Source organism: Leopardus geoffroyi, chromosome C3 (genome assembly GCF_018350155.1).
Source record: "Leopardus geoffroyi isolate Oge1 chromosome C3, O.geoffroyi_Oge1_pat1.0, whole genome shotgun sequence".
Taxonomy (NCBI): Eukaryota; Metazoa; Chordata; class Mammalia; order Carnivora; family Felidae; genus Leopardus; species Leopardus geoffroyi.
Window position 1 is genome coordinate 86,445,183 of NC_059338.1, and position 15,182 is coordinate 86,460,364.

Sequence of the window (15,182 nt, forward strand, 5' to 3'; positions counted from 1 at the left end):
GTTGACAGCATGGAGCCTGCTTGAGATATTCTCTCTCTCTCTCCCTCCCTCCCTCCCCCCATCTCTCTCTCTCTCTGCCCCTCTCCCCACCAAAATAAGTAAACTTTTTAAAAAGAGTCCCCATTCAGAACTATCAGTAAAACAGTCCTCTGTTTACACAAAAGCAGAGGAAACACAACACTGGAAACTCAAGCCTACTTAAATGTAAACTGATAATTAAGGACCACCAGATAAATGAGGTGCCTCAACAGAAGGAAAAAGACCAAATAGAAAAATTAACACCAGAGGAAACAATTTAGGAAAAAGAACTTTAAAAGAGACCTGATAATAGGTAAAGGCTGAAATGTAACATTCTGTCAGTCTGGCTGTAACAAGAGAAAGAACATAAAAGTAAGAATTCCTTAATGATTAAAAATGAATGTCAGTGTTAATACCACCATTGGGCTAAGCTAGGGAATCAACACATTCAACAGGAAGATACATATTTTTCCCCTCTACCAACTACCATTGGGTACCTAATAGTAGACCTAGGAATTTTCTCTTCATACAAGTATTCTAGTGAATAAAGGGTTGATAGGATTCTATCAACATCTGCGACTCCTAGTAAACTAAGAGGTCTAAGCATTGGGCATCTGTGGCTGCCTCATGTCACAAAAATATAACCAGATACCATGTGCTTCTAAATAGAAGATCATACCACTACCTATGAAGGTCTTGCCAGAAACATGAAGAAAAAAATCCAACCTGAATCTGGTCAAGACTCTAGATGGTATTCTAGACATCCTGTAAGAAACACAGCAGGCAAAATTTTCTTAATGTCGAGATGACCAGGGAACATCGTAGAGGAGGAGGATCCCACCTCCTCCCACAGACACACCCCAGGCAGCAACTATGTGAAATGCAAATCATTCGGAAAATGACCTAATTAGTAGAACGACTCTTCCATGGGGAAAGAAAAAGCCACACTGAGAAAGCAAGAAGGAGCAGAGACATGGTAGGGAACCAGTTACATGGTACGGCAACTTACGACCGAGAGGGATATCACAGGGGTAGAGGTCTTCCCTGAAGAGCAAGGGGATCGAACCCCATGTTGAGTGCCCCCACCCCCCACCTCAACTGCTCCAGAGATCTGTACCAGGCAGACAAGCCCCCATAACATGTGGCTTTGATAACCATCAGGGCTTTATTCCAGCAGAGCCAGGGTGCCATTAAGAAACAGACTACTCTTACAGGACCAGCACACTATTACTAACTCTAAGATCCAGCAGAGAGGCAGCAGTTTGAAAAGTATCTGGATTATACAGGAATAGATTTATTGGCTAATTTTAGGGTTTGTGCTGGAGGGGCAAGGATCTGTAGAAACTTTCTCCAGGACTGGGAGTGTAGCAGGTGCCATTTTTCTTGCCCTTCTCCAGCCTAGCTGGCCTGATGCTGATGAAAGCCAAGTCTGACCCTCTCCAACTAGCTTGCTAGCACAGCTCACCCTGCCTTGGCATTCCTTGTCTGAGCCACCCCACCCAACCTGCTAGTTCAGGCAGGTGTGCCCTTCTTAATCGGCACCTGCTCTGCCATACCCTGTGGTCAGCCTTGTTTGGGACTGGTGAACCCGCAAAGCAACCACCGCCCCACCACACCTTGGACAGCTCTGGCTGGGACTGCATCCCAGCCCCACCCAGCATGCCTGCAGCAGTTGCAGCACAGTCACAACAGGAGGGCACACACAGCCCACCTGGCACGTCCCTGGGGTACTTGGTTCTGGTGACCTGGTGGGGTGGGTAGAATTATGCTGCTTGGCCCCACAGGACACTTCTACACAAGGCCACTGCTTGCAAGGCCAGGAGTCGTAACTGATGTAATGCAAAGAGAAAAGCAGAGTCAACAGAATGAGAAGACAAGAGTTTATTCTAAATGAAAGAACAAAAGAAAACCTCATAAAAAGAACTAAATAAAACCACAACAAGCAGTCTACCTGAGAGTTCAAAGTAATGGTTATAAAGATGCTCACTAAACTAGAAAGGAGTTGTATAAACCCAGAAAAAGAGAAAATATAAAAAAGAACCAATTAGAGATGAAGAATATAATAAATGAAGTGAAACAGAATCCGCTACTAGATTAGAGGATACAGCAGAATAGATCAGTGACCTGGAAGACAAGGTAGTGGAAACCATCCAAGCTGAACAGAAAAGGAATTTTTAAACACGAGGATTTTTAAAACATCAACTAGGACGACATCAAGTATACTAATATTCGCAGTATCAGAGTCCCAGAAGGAGAAGAGGGAGGCAGAAAATCTGAAGAAATAGCTGAAAATTTTCCTAATCAGGGGAAGGAAATAGATGTCCAGGAAGCACACAGAGCCCCAAACAAGATGAACCCAATGATGTCCACACTAAAGCACTTAGTAATAAAAAGGTCAAAAATTAAGAGAATCTTAAAAGCAGTAAGAGAAAAGCAACTGATTACATACAAGGGAACCCCCCTAATGCTATCAGGTGATTTTTTTTTTTTTTTTTATAGCAAAGACATTGAAGGCCTGAATAAAGTGGTGTCATGATATATTCAAAGTGCTGAAAGGAAAAAGCCTACAACCAAGAATACTGTGTCTGGCAGAGTTACTCAGAATTCAAGGAGAGAGGTTTTCTCAGACAAAACTTAAGAGAGAGTTCATCATCCCTAAATGGTCTTTGCAAGAAATGTTACAGGCACTTCTTTAAGTAGATAAGAAAATGCCAACTAGAAGAAAATCATAAAGAGAAAACAGAAAATAAGTCTCTAGTAAAAGCAAACATACAATATAGTAGAGCAATCACTTGGAAGACTAATAGGACATTTAAAAGAAATAGTAAAATCAGTTATATTTCTAGTAATTACACAAAATAAAAATGTAAAATACGACACCATATACATAAAACTTGGGGAAAGAATAAAAATGTAGTGCTTTCAGTGTGCAAACTTAAACATCAACTGAAAATAGACTGTTGTATATGAACCTCATGGTAACCACAAACTTAAAACCTATAATAGATACACAAAAAGTAAAGAGGAATCCAAGCAGAAGACTAAAGAAAGCCATCAAACCACAAGGGAAGAGAGCAGGAGGAAGAAACTACAAAAACAACCAGAAAACAGAAAAATGATAATAAGCACATACCTGTCAATAATTACTTTAAATGTTAATTAAATACTCCAATCAAAAAACATAGGGTGACTGGGTTTAAAAAAAAAATTGCTGCCTACAAGAGATTCCCTTCAGATCTAAAGAAACAACACATAGACTGGGGTGTCTGGGTGGCTCAGTCAGTTGAGCAACCAACTTCAGCTTAGGTCATGATCTCACAGTTTGTAGGTTTGAGCCCCATGTCAGGCTCTGTGCTGACAGCTTGGAGCCTGGAGCCTGTTACGGATTCTGTGTCTCACTCTCTCTCTGCCCTTCACCTGCTCATGCTCTATCTCTCTCAAAAATAAATATTAAAAAAAAAAAAAAAAAAAAGACACATGCATCCTGAAAGTGAAGGGAGGAAAATGATATTCCATGCAAATAGAAGCAAAAAACAAAAAAAACTGCACTAGCAACACTTAAAGGATACAGTATACTTAAAAAAATGTTAATGTTTATTTGTTTTGAGGGAGAGAGAGACAGAATGCAAGCAGAAGAGGGGCAGAGAGAGAGGGAGACAAGCTCCGAGCTGTCAGCACAGAGCCCAACACAGGGCTTGCACTCAGGAACTGCAAGATCAGGACCTGAGACAAAGTTGGATGCTTAGCGGACTGAGCCACCCAGGCTCCCCTGATACAGTATACTTTAAAACAAAGACTAACAAAACACAAAGAGGGCATTGCATAATGATAAAAGGATCAATCCAACAAGAGGACATAATGATTGTAAGTATCTATGCATCCAATAGGAACATCTAAATATATAAAGCAATTTATTAACAGACATAAAGGGAGAAATGAATAGTAATAATAGTAGAGGACTTTAACACCCCACTTACATCAATGCATAGATCATCCAACAGAAACGCAATAAGGAAACACTGACTTTGGACGACATAATAGATCAGATGCACTTAATGGATATACAGAATATTCCATCCAAAAACAGAACACGCAAGTGCACACGGAACATTCTCCAGGATAGCTCACATGTGAGGCCACAAAACAAGTAAACTTAAGACTGAAGTCATATCCAGCATCTTTTCTGACTACAACAGTATGAAACTAGAAATCAATTACAGAGGGGTACCTGACTGGCTCAGACAGTACAGCATGGGATTTTTGATCTCAGGGTTGTGAGTTCAAGCCCCACACTGGTGTAGAAATTACTTTAAAAAATAAAATCTTTAAAAACATCAATTATGGGGGCGCCTGGGTGGCTCAGTCGGTTGAGTGTCCGACTTCAGCTCAGGTCATGATCTCACAGTCCATGAGTTTGAGCCCTGTGCCGGGCTCTGTGCTGACGGCTCAGAGCCTGGAGCCTGCTTCAGATTCTGTGTCTCCTTCTCTCTCTGCCCCTCCCCTGCTCACACTCGGTCTCTCTCTCTCTCAAAAATAAATAAACATTAAAAAAAAATTTTTTTTAAACATCAATTATGGGGAAAAAATGGGGGAAAAAAACATGGAAGCTAAACAACACGCTACTGAACTGGGTCGAGGAAATTAAAAAGATACCTTGAGACAAATGCAAATGGAAAAACAACAGTTCAAAATATTTGGGATGCAGCAGAAGCAGTTCTAAAAGGGAAGTTTAGAGGGCCACCTGGGTGGCTCAGTCAGTTAAGCGTCCACCTCTAGATTTCAACTCAGGTCATGATCTCATAATTGGTGAATTCAAGCCCCGTGTCAGGCTCTGTGCGGACAGTGTGGAGCCTGCTTGGGATTCTCTGCCCCTCCCCTACTCTCTCAAAATAAATAAAACTTTTAAATAAAAGGGGAGTTTAGAGCAATACAAGCCTACCTCAAGAAACAAAAATCTCAATCTAACCTTACACACAAAGAAACTAGAAAAAGAAGAAGTTGAAAATTAGAAGAGATAATAAAGAGAACAGAAATAAATGAAATACAGACTTAAACGAGAAAAAAAAATAACCAATGAAACTAGAATTGGTTCTTTGAAAAAATAAGCAAGATAGATAAACCTATAGCCAGACTTATAATAAAAGAGAGGACTCAAAATCAAATGACAAATAACCAACACCACAAAACAGAAAGGATTATGAGACTACTGTGAAAAATTATACAACAAATTGGACAACCTAGAAGAAATGGATAGATTCCTAGAAAAATACCAAGAATGAATTAGGAAGAAACAAAATCCGAACAGACTGATGACTAGTAATGAAACTGAGACATTAAAAAAAGAAAAAAAATACCCACGCACCCAACCAACCAACAAAATCCAACAACTCCCACCAAACCAAAGTCCTAGATCAGATGCTTTACAGATGAGTTGTACCAGACTTTTCAAGAAGTGTTACTACCTATTCTGAAACTATTCCAAAATATTGAAGAGGAAGGAATCCTTCCAAATTCATTCTATTAAACCAGCATTACCCTGATACCAAAAACCAAAGGCACTACAAAGTAGAAAATTACAGATATCTCTGATAAACATGATTGTAGCATTCCTCAACAAAATATCAGCAAACTGAATCCAACAATATATTAAAAGGATCATTCATCATGACTAAGTAGGATTTGTTCCAGGGATGCAAGGATGGTTCAATGTCTGAAAATCAAACAGCACATTAACAAAGGAAAGGATAAAAATCATATGATCATTTCAATAGACAACAGAAAAAGCATTTGACAAAATTCAACATCCACTCATAGAAATTATCAACAAAGGGAGTACAGAGGGAGCACACATCAACATAATAAAGGACAGATATGACAAGCTAACATACTCAGTGGTGAAAAGCTAAGAGCTTTCCCTCTGAGATTAGGAACAAGACAGACAAAGATGTCCACTCATGCCACTTATATTCAACATAAGTACTGGAAGTCATAGCCCCAGCAATCAGACAAAAAGAAAAGCCATCCACACTGGTAAGTAGGAAGGAAAACTGTCACTATTTGCAAGTGACATAGTATTTTTAGAAAGCCCTAAACAATTAGAATAAATGAATTCACTAAAGTTACAGGATAGAAAGTTAATGTACAAAAATCAGTTGGGTCTCTGTACACTAAAATGGGCATAAAGAGAAATTAAGAAAATCCCACTGGGGCACCCTGGGTGTCTCAGTGGGTTAAGTGTCTGACTCTGATTTCAGCTCAGGTCATGGTCTCACGATTTGTGGGATCGAGCCCTACACTGGGCTCTGTGCTGATAGCGTAGAGCCTGCTTGGGATTCCCTCCCCACCTCTCTCTGCACCTCCTGTGCTTGTGTTCTCTCTCAATAAACAAACATTGTAAAAGCCCCATTTACAATTGTGTAAGAATAAAATACGTAGGAATAAAGTTAACCAAAGTTATTAAAGATTTCTACTCTGAAAACTCTAGGACACTGATGAAAGAAAGTGACGATATCATAAATAAATGTAAAGATATTCCATGCTCATGGATTGGAGGAATTAGTTAAAATGTCCATTCAACCCAAAGCAATTCACAGACTCAGTGTAATCCCTATCAAAACACCAGTAGTATTTTTCAGAGAAAATCCTAAGATGTGTATGGGACCAGAGAACACCCTGAAGAGCTAAAGCAATCTTATCACAATCTCAGATTTACTATACTACAAAGCTATAGTAATCAAAACTATATGATACTGGCACAAAAACACACAAGGGGGTGCCTGGCTGGCTTGGTCAGAGGAGCATGTGACTCTTGATCTCAGGGTCGTGAGTTCAAGCTCCACATTGGGTGTAGAGATTACTTAAATAAAATTTTGTAAAAACAGACACACATCAGTGGAACAGAATACAGAGCTCCGGCATAAATCCATACTTGTACAGTGAATTAATTTACAACAAAGGAGGCAAGAATACACAGGAGAAAAGACCGTCTCTTCAATAAATGGTGTTGGGAAAATGACCACTTTCTTACATCATAAACGAAAATAATTCAAAATGGATTAAAGACCCAAATGTAAGATCTGAAACCATAGGCAGTAAACTCTTGAACATCAAGTTCAAGAAAGAAAAGAAAATGTAGGCAGTAAACTCTTAAACATCAGTCTTAGCTATATTTTTTGGATTTGTTCTCAGGCAAGGGCAACAGAATAAAAAAATAAGCAACAGGAATTACATTGAAGTAAAAGGTTATGCGCAGTGTAGGAAACCATCAACAAAACAAAAAGGTAACATACTGAATGGAAGAAACTATTTGCAAATGATAAGCCTGATAAGTGGTTAATATCCAAAACATGTAACGAACTCATACAATTCAACACCAATAAAAAAATCTAGTTTAAAAATGGGTAGAAGACCTGAACAGACATTTCTTCAGAGAAGACATACACATGCCAACAGACACATGGAAAGATGCTCAATGTCTCTAACCATCAGGGAAATGCAAATCAAAACCACAATGTGGTATCACCTCACGCCAGTCAGAATGGCTAGTATCAAAAAGACAAGAAATAACAAGTGTTGGCGAGGGTGTGGAAAAGGGAACCCTCATGCAGGGTTGGTGGGACTGTAATTGGTACAGGTACTATGGAAAACAGTATGGCAGTTCCTCAAGAAATTACAAATACCACACAATCCAATAATTACACTTCTGCTTATCTGCCTGAAAAAAAAAAGCACTAATTCAAAAAGATACATGCATCCCTGTGTTAACGGCACCATTATTTACAACCACCAAGATATGGAAAAAATCTAAGTGCCTGTCAATAGATGAATGGACAAAGGTTTGCATATACAAAATGGGATGTTACTCAGCCATAAAAAAAGAATGAAATCTTGCCATATGCAACATGTATGGACCTAGAGGGTATTATGCTAAGTGAAATAAGTCAGACAAAGAAAGACAAATACTTTATGATTTCACTTCTGTGTGGAATCTAAAAAATAAATGACCAAACAAAAAAATTAAAAATAGAGAACTCGTGGCTGTTTTAAGGGCATTTAGAGGTACAGACTCCAGTTATAAATTAGTCATGGGGATGCAAAATACAATGTAGAGAATATAGTCAATAATAGTGTAATAAGTTTGTATGGTGAGCATTTTGTAGACAAATGTCAAATCTCTATGGTTTACACCTGTAACTGCTGTAATATTGTATGTTCACTATGCTTCCGTTACAAAAGGAACCTACCAAACTGTATGGTACTGGCACAAAAACAGACATATACATCAATAGAACAGTATACAGACGCCCGACACAAAGCCAGATGGAGACAGATGGAATCAAGACCAGGAAACTTCAAAGCAAACAACTGGGTTTCTTCATAAAATAAATTTTAAGGGGAAGAAGAGATGCAGGAAAATTTAACAGGTTAAGAGATTTAGACTGCAATGCGTGGCTCCCATTTGGATCCTAAGTCAAACAAACAACAAGAATGTAGGACACTGTGACAGTTTGAATACTGGTATATTAAAAGCATTGGGGTTTCTTAAACATGATAATAGTATTGTGGTTGCATTTTTTTTTAATATTCATGCTTAAAGATACATGCTGAAATATTTTCTGAAATAAATGCTAAAATGTAGAAACTACAACAATTTGAATTTCCTTCAAGATTATATAGAAGAGGTTTGGGACGAGTGGATGGGATAGTTATCGGCCAGGAGTTGATAACTGATGGGGCCAAGTAATGAATACATGGGGGTTTTTATATTCTAGTTTTATATATATTTTAACCTCTCCAGAAAGAAAGTTATATATATGCTAAAATTAAAAATGCAACGTAAGGACAGTATTAATCATCATTACATTATATAGCAAACCATCCCAAAACTCATTGGCTTATGACAGGAGGCATTTTTTTCTTACTGCTGAGTCTTTGGGTTAGCTAGGGGTTGACTGATAGAGGCAGATCTTTCGGGCTACATGTTGAATTCAGATCCAAGTTACGTGTTTTCATTCTGGATGCCCAGGCTGAAGAGGCAATAGATGTTAAATGCATGCTATTCTCAGGTCACAAAAGTGCCATCAAAATCAAAACAGTGCATTTCAAGCTTCTGCTCATGGCCAGATTTAAGCTCCTCCTTCTAAGAAACCATGGCAAGGGTAGAGATACATTTCTATTCAAGGAAAGTGAAGAACTGAGACCAATAAAACAGTCGTCTCGTGGTCTGAAAATGAAAGTTAAGGAAATGAAAGTTAATTTCCCAGGAATGGATGAAAGAAAGAAGGCCTAGCAGACTAATTCAGGAGTCCTAAAATTGACTAATAAAAGTCCCAGAAAGAGAGAAGACAAAAGAGGAAAATTCCTTTTTTCCCATAATTTTTCTCAGAGTTGGTGGTGGGGGGGTGGGGTCTAAATTGGAAGGGTTCTAACACATCAAGTTTCAGAATGTCAAAAGTAATGGAAGATCCTGTTTCCAGATGTGGGGGAAAGGGCACCAAAAAAGGAGACTCAAACTGACATCTCCTAACTAGGTTGTCATTTTCATTCCTTGTTAAATGCTGCTTGTTCTGAGACTATGATTTTCATCCTTTGTGAAGATTCGATTTCTGGTTAGTGAAGCATTAACTTTGATATCTTTGTACCAATACTTGGCCCATACAGAACTGACCAGACCTTCAAAGTCAGCATTTTGAGCCTTTCTACGTTATGCAAATTACCCAGGGAAGCAAATGAATTCTTTAAATAAAGTTTTACACAGACTGATTTTAATAAAAATCAGTTTACCAGGTCAACTGATAAGCAGAAAAAAAACTGCATCCCCCAAAAGCCAGGATATGGTTGGAATAGATCTTAATCCGGATTCTGTAAGGATAGAAATGTGTATACTGCCATTAGAGCCAACCAAAGTTTTGTTTGGGGATTTTAGGTTTTGTAATGTTTTAGGTAAGTTTATAATACAAAAAAAAGTTCCTCATTAAATATACCTTCTTATTATCTCTGAAATTTTTTTTAAGCTCACTGAAAACTGAGGCTAATTTGGAAGTTTTGAAGTCAATACCTAGTGAAAAATTAATGATTGAAACTGGTAAGTTTATGCTTTTTGAACCTTCATTTTCATATTAAACCATACCAAAACAGAGCTAGACAAAAGTTAAATATCTTAAAGACGCTCAATCAATCTCAACAATTATACTTTTCAGAAAACCTTTGAGGTTTTTATTAACAGAAAAGTATCCAATCAAGTTTCTCAATTTTAGAAGTTTGACTAAGCCAAGCACTTAAAAATGGGATGTCAGAATATGTGGTGACTAAGGAGGTTATAAATATTTTATTAAACTAGTAGTCTTATTTCACCTCAGGGTTTCAAAATCTTCAAAACATTTTTTTACATAATGTCATCTTTGTAATGGCTTAATTCTACGATACTTTTCAAGTAAAGTACATAAATTTAAATCAAACTGGTTTAGTCAAAGAATTTTAGAAATTAATCTGTTGCCTCTTAAAACAAGGTTAGAAGCTAAAAATTTTACCTAGCCCTGAACTTAAGGATTTACTTACACATATGGACTTTTTAGTAAGGTCAAGACTAAGCCATCCTGAAGAATCAGGTTTATTTCCTTGGAGAGTCATGACAAATTATTTTATTAAAAGCACAATGCTTGTAAAATGTGTAAATTCTTACAATTCTTTATTAAAGAAAGAGGTAAGTGAATAATCCTAGTATTGAAAGCCACTGTTTTCCATTCAGGAGAGGCAAATAGAGGTTTAACTTTTTTCTTGTTATAATTGGTGTTCTTTTAGCTTTCTTTTTTAAAAGTATGTCATACACCAACAGTAATGTTAGCAGAAAAAAATAAGACTCCTAAAAAGCAATTAAAATTTTAAAAATGCATTAAAAAATTTGTGGAGTTCAAGGTTTAATCTTGTGCTTAGATTTTTTTTTGCTTTCAATCATAGCTTGTATTTAGGAATTTACATTATTTGTTTGATAATGTTCATTACAAAAACAGTAATTTGAGGGGCGCCTGGGTGGCAGCTCAGTTAAGTGTCTGACTTCGGCTCAGGCCACGATCTCACAGTTCGTGGGCTCGAGCCCTGCATTGGGCTCTGTGCTGACAGCTCAGAGCCTGGAGGCTGCCTCAGATTCCGTGTCTCCCTCTCTCTCTCTCTGCCCTTCCCCTATTCTCTCACACAAAAATAGACATTTAAAACTTTTTTTAAAAAATCAGTAATTTGAAAGGTAAATCTCTGAAGAGACTTCTTTCTTTGCTCAACTCCAGATGCACCTTGGTGTGGAGTGAAAAGTACACATGCTGGGTCAAAATATGTAAAAACTTCGTTTCCTACCAAAAAGAAGTGGGAAAATGGACACTGTGTGAAAGACAGGAATGAACCCTGCCATATAATGTAAGTATTTTGTTTTCTTGGTCTTCAGAACATTAAAGTCAACTACCAAATGCCACTTACAGAATGAACTCAAGGGACTAAAGTTGGGTGAAATTCAAATGAAGTTCAGCTCAAAGGCCACCATTTTGAAAGGATTTGGAAGGATTTGCACTAAGTTGCTCTGTCTCTGCCCCTCTTCATATCATTTCAACCTCTCAGCTCAATAAAACTGGTTTTATTACAGCAGTAAGAACTTCATGTGATTTTGGTCATTTGTCATTTTGTAGGAAAGGCAGAGAAGATTCTCATACTGCTTCCTGGCTGATGGTTATAAAAATGCACTCTTAGCAGGAGACCTTTTTAATGGTATCTGTATTTTAAATGAATTGACAACCTGAATAAACCTAAGAAGTAACACATTTCTTTGAGCCCCTGAACAAAAGGGCAAAGGTATAGAAAGGATTTCCTTTTTCTACCCCAAAAGGAGAAAAAAAAATTCAGAATTAGTTTTTGATTATAATACATGTAGCATGTGAAAAGAAGGGCTGTTTACCCATCTAACTGTTAAGGAGCTATAGAGCATGTAACTTACAGGTTAACTTTATATCATTTTAATGGGCACATCCAGTTTTTGTTTGCATAAGCTGATAATTTAAATCTAGACTGTATCAATCTAGTATGGTTTACCAGTTCAGGCAATTGAACTGTTAATTTTAGGTTGTAATAATTCCTTTCATATACATTTTTTAAGTAGCTTTTAACAGGTAAGTGTATCAGATAAGATCTAAAATGCAGCAGGCAGAAAAGTGAAAAATTATTCTACAAAAATAATACTGGAAAGATTTTCCTTTGTTAACATTCTGTTGTTGGCAAGGATTTTAAAACCAAATGTTTTAAAACCCATAGGCTGAGGAATACATTTAAACCCTGGCTAGTAAAGAATCACTTGTAATTTTTATAAAATGCAGCTACCTGCAGATTGTCAGAAGACAATTATTTCTGAATCTTTCGGAGATTTAAAGAGACACTAGAGACAACAAACTGGTATTTTTCCAGCAGCCAGCTTAGAGGAAGTATTGGCCAACGGGGATCCAAGTCAGTTTTCTGTACTGCCTTAATGTTAAGTACAGTATAGCTCTGGACCTAGGTTACACATCTGTAAAACAAAATTCTGTGGTCTGCCAAGTGCAGACTGTTAAGCAAGAAAGCTGGAGTCTCAGCTGCAATTATGAATACCAGTTGAGGAGGCTGAGCTTGGGAAAGCCAGCATTTACAAACTGAAAGTTTTTAAACCACATTTCAAAAACACACATGCCTCTAGTCTAACGCTAATTACTAATTAATTCCTACTTAAAAAGTCATTTTTATCAATCCCATCTGTTAACAGTTTTATATTTTAATTATTTTTATAGAGATCTTTTCTCCCTTTTAGATTATAAATTCCATGAAACACATTTTGAAGCTCTTGTATGTCAGGAAGGTGTAAGTTACTGAGGATACATAGAAGAATCAAAGTCCCTGCCCGCATCCACCCAGCAGATGACGAGATACATTCTGCCAGGCACTTTGGATAAGACATTGAAGGTGTCAGTCAGGAATCCTTGCCCTCCTGAAGCAAAGAAGCAGAAAGTATAATCCAAGATGTTAGTTCTGTTATAGAGGTATGAATATACGACTAGGAGCACAGGACACAGTCACTGCCTGCCTTGTGGGGAAGTAGCTTAACTAAGGTGACATTTCAACTGGTCACAAAGTGCAACTGGGAGTTAGGCCAGACCAGGACAGACGCCTTGAGCAAAGGCAGGCTGCAGAAGGGCCTGGCTGCTCAGAGGGGAAACAATGAGTTTACTGTGACAAAAAGTAGGATGCACGGGTAAGTAATAAGTCTGGGAAGACTGGTGAGGGCTCCTGTATGCCAACCTTAGTAGTTTAGATTTCACCAGGACCCAAAGGATTTTCAGCAGGAAAATGGCAGTTGTTTTTAAAACGCTGTTAACATATCAGCACAGAGAAAGGACTGAAAAAGGAGATGGGTGGCAGGAACCTTACTGATTTCACACATTATGCAGGTAAGTTCTAATTCTGAGTAGTTAACAGAGGAAAGTTCTGTAGTTTACTAAGAAAATTGGGTCCTTAATGTCAATTTAAATGTTAACAGATTTGCTTTTAGCATACTTTGATCTAGATAATAAAAATTTAGTCTATATTAAGCGAAGCTTTTGTGTTACGATTATATACTTAAAAAATTCCAGTAAGTCTCTAATCTCTGTCCCTAATTCCTTTAGTTGCTTATATTTAAGAAACCCATAGCAGGGACAAAAAACTTAACACAAAGAATATTTAAATGTTTAATTTGGACTTTAGAACTTTCTAATTCATGTATAAAAACATTACATATAGTACGGCTAGAGAACGCTCATGATGATGATTATTCTAGGCAGAGAAACTGAAAGATCTGACACCCAGGCTGTTCTTGATCGTGCAGGGAAAAAGTACAGAGGAGAAAGCACGTCTCCTCCCCCCTCCCCCAATAACCATGCATTATTCCAAGTAAATAACTTGTAACTTCCTTTGCGGTCACTGTGCTAATGATGATGCAGCAATTTCCTGCTGTCCTTTGAGACTAATTCTCTTAGCAGAGGTGCTCAAACTTTGCTGTACCCACAATGCCACCTACCTTGTGACTCAGCACACACGTACGTATAAAACCAAACAAAAATGAAACAGTACTTCCCTTATTAAGTGCAATGTACTTTTCCTTTTCTTACAATTTTCTGAAAATTCATCATGACCCACTAATGAATGCATAATGACTTACGGTTTAAAAGAACTCGTCGTCTTCACTGGGTTAGTTCCATTAATTTGTGGTAGACATGATATGGGCTGGTTTTAGAATTTATTTGAACCTGGTCCTTGTCTCAACTTACCCTGTTTTAAATATGGCAGCAGTTCAGCCTTTCTGTTGAAAACTTTATAGCTGGTTAAAGCTTATTATGTTAAAGGTGCTAGTACAAAAGCTTCCTTTGCATGGATGAAGAGAAAACCTTTAAAACTGAGCAGGTACTTGGAAATAACCATCCATTTTTGTTTTCTCTTTTAGTCAAATACTGGAGATAATGTCAGCAGTGAGAGAGCAGGATCCACTGGAATTAGCCAATACACTATATAACAACACCATTAAAATCTTTTTTCCTGACATGTAATTAGTATGTCCTTTCCATTTTCCATCATGTATGTAAAATTTCATGGTAAACCTTACTAAAGGACTGAATAAAGAAATGCTCTGGAAGTTGAATGAAAAGTTATTGTATGTTACTGCACACCATCCCCCTCATTTTTAACCCATAAAGTCAGATCAAAAAAATTTTAATGTCAATTAATGTCTTAGTTTACATCAATGAAAACTCCCAAATATTTCATTTTGTAATCTCTTCCAAAGTCTGAAAGGACAATTTTATGTCAACGCTGCAAACACAGAATGGCCAATAAGCATACTGGGGTTTTGTTTTGTTTTGTTTTTTTACTTCAAAATTAAACAAGTAGCACATTCTGGTTTATATCCCAAAGTTTAGCTGAGATAAACCTGTTTCTCAACTCTTATACAATCTCTGAATCATGACTTTCCACCCCAGCTCCACAAGGGGCTGCTCTCAAATTTCAAGAAAGTCTTTTCCGGCAGCCTATTTTTGCCTTTGTTTTAAAATGCTCTAGGTATAGCCTTTATCCTCTGGTCCAAATTATTTTATTTCTTTCACGTAATGTGGTTTCCTCTGATTTGC

At 37.5% G+C, this 15,182-nt stretch overlaps 1 protein-coding gene across 10 annotated transcripts in view; it reads left to right on the forward strand.

Moving 5' to 3' along the window:
• The window catches only part of TATDN1 (TatD DNase domain containing 1), a 58,083-nt gene that overhangs the window by 31,163 nt on the left and 11,738 nt on the right, over nucleotides 1-15,182 (forward strand). For 6 of the 10 annotated variants that reach the window (XM_045453733.1, XM_045453727.1, XM_045453735.1 and 3 more), the window contains 3 exons: nucleotides 10,032-10,102; nucleotides 11,298-11,424; nucleotides 14,504-14,698. In XM_045453733.1, the coding sequence (XP_045309689.1) occupies nucleotides 10,032-10,102; nucleotides 11,298-11,424; nucleotides 14,504-14,606 (301 nt within the window). In that variant the 3' untranslated portion in view covers nucleotides 14,607-14,698. Of the gene's footprint in view, nucleotides 1-10,031; nucleotides 10,103-11,297; nucleotides 11,425-11,452; nucleotides 14,699-15,182 lie in introns of those variants that run through there. The other 4 variants (XR_006706231.1, XM_045453729.1, XR_006706232.1 and 1 more) reach the window with 3 other exon arrangements.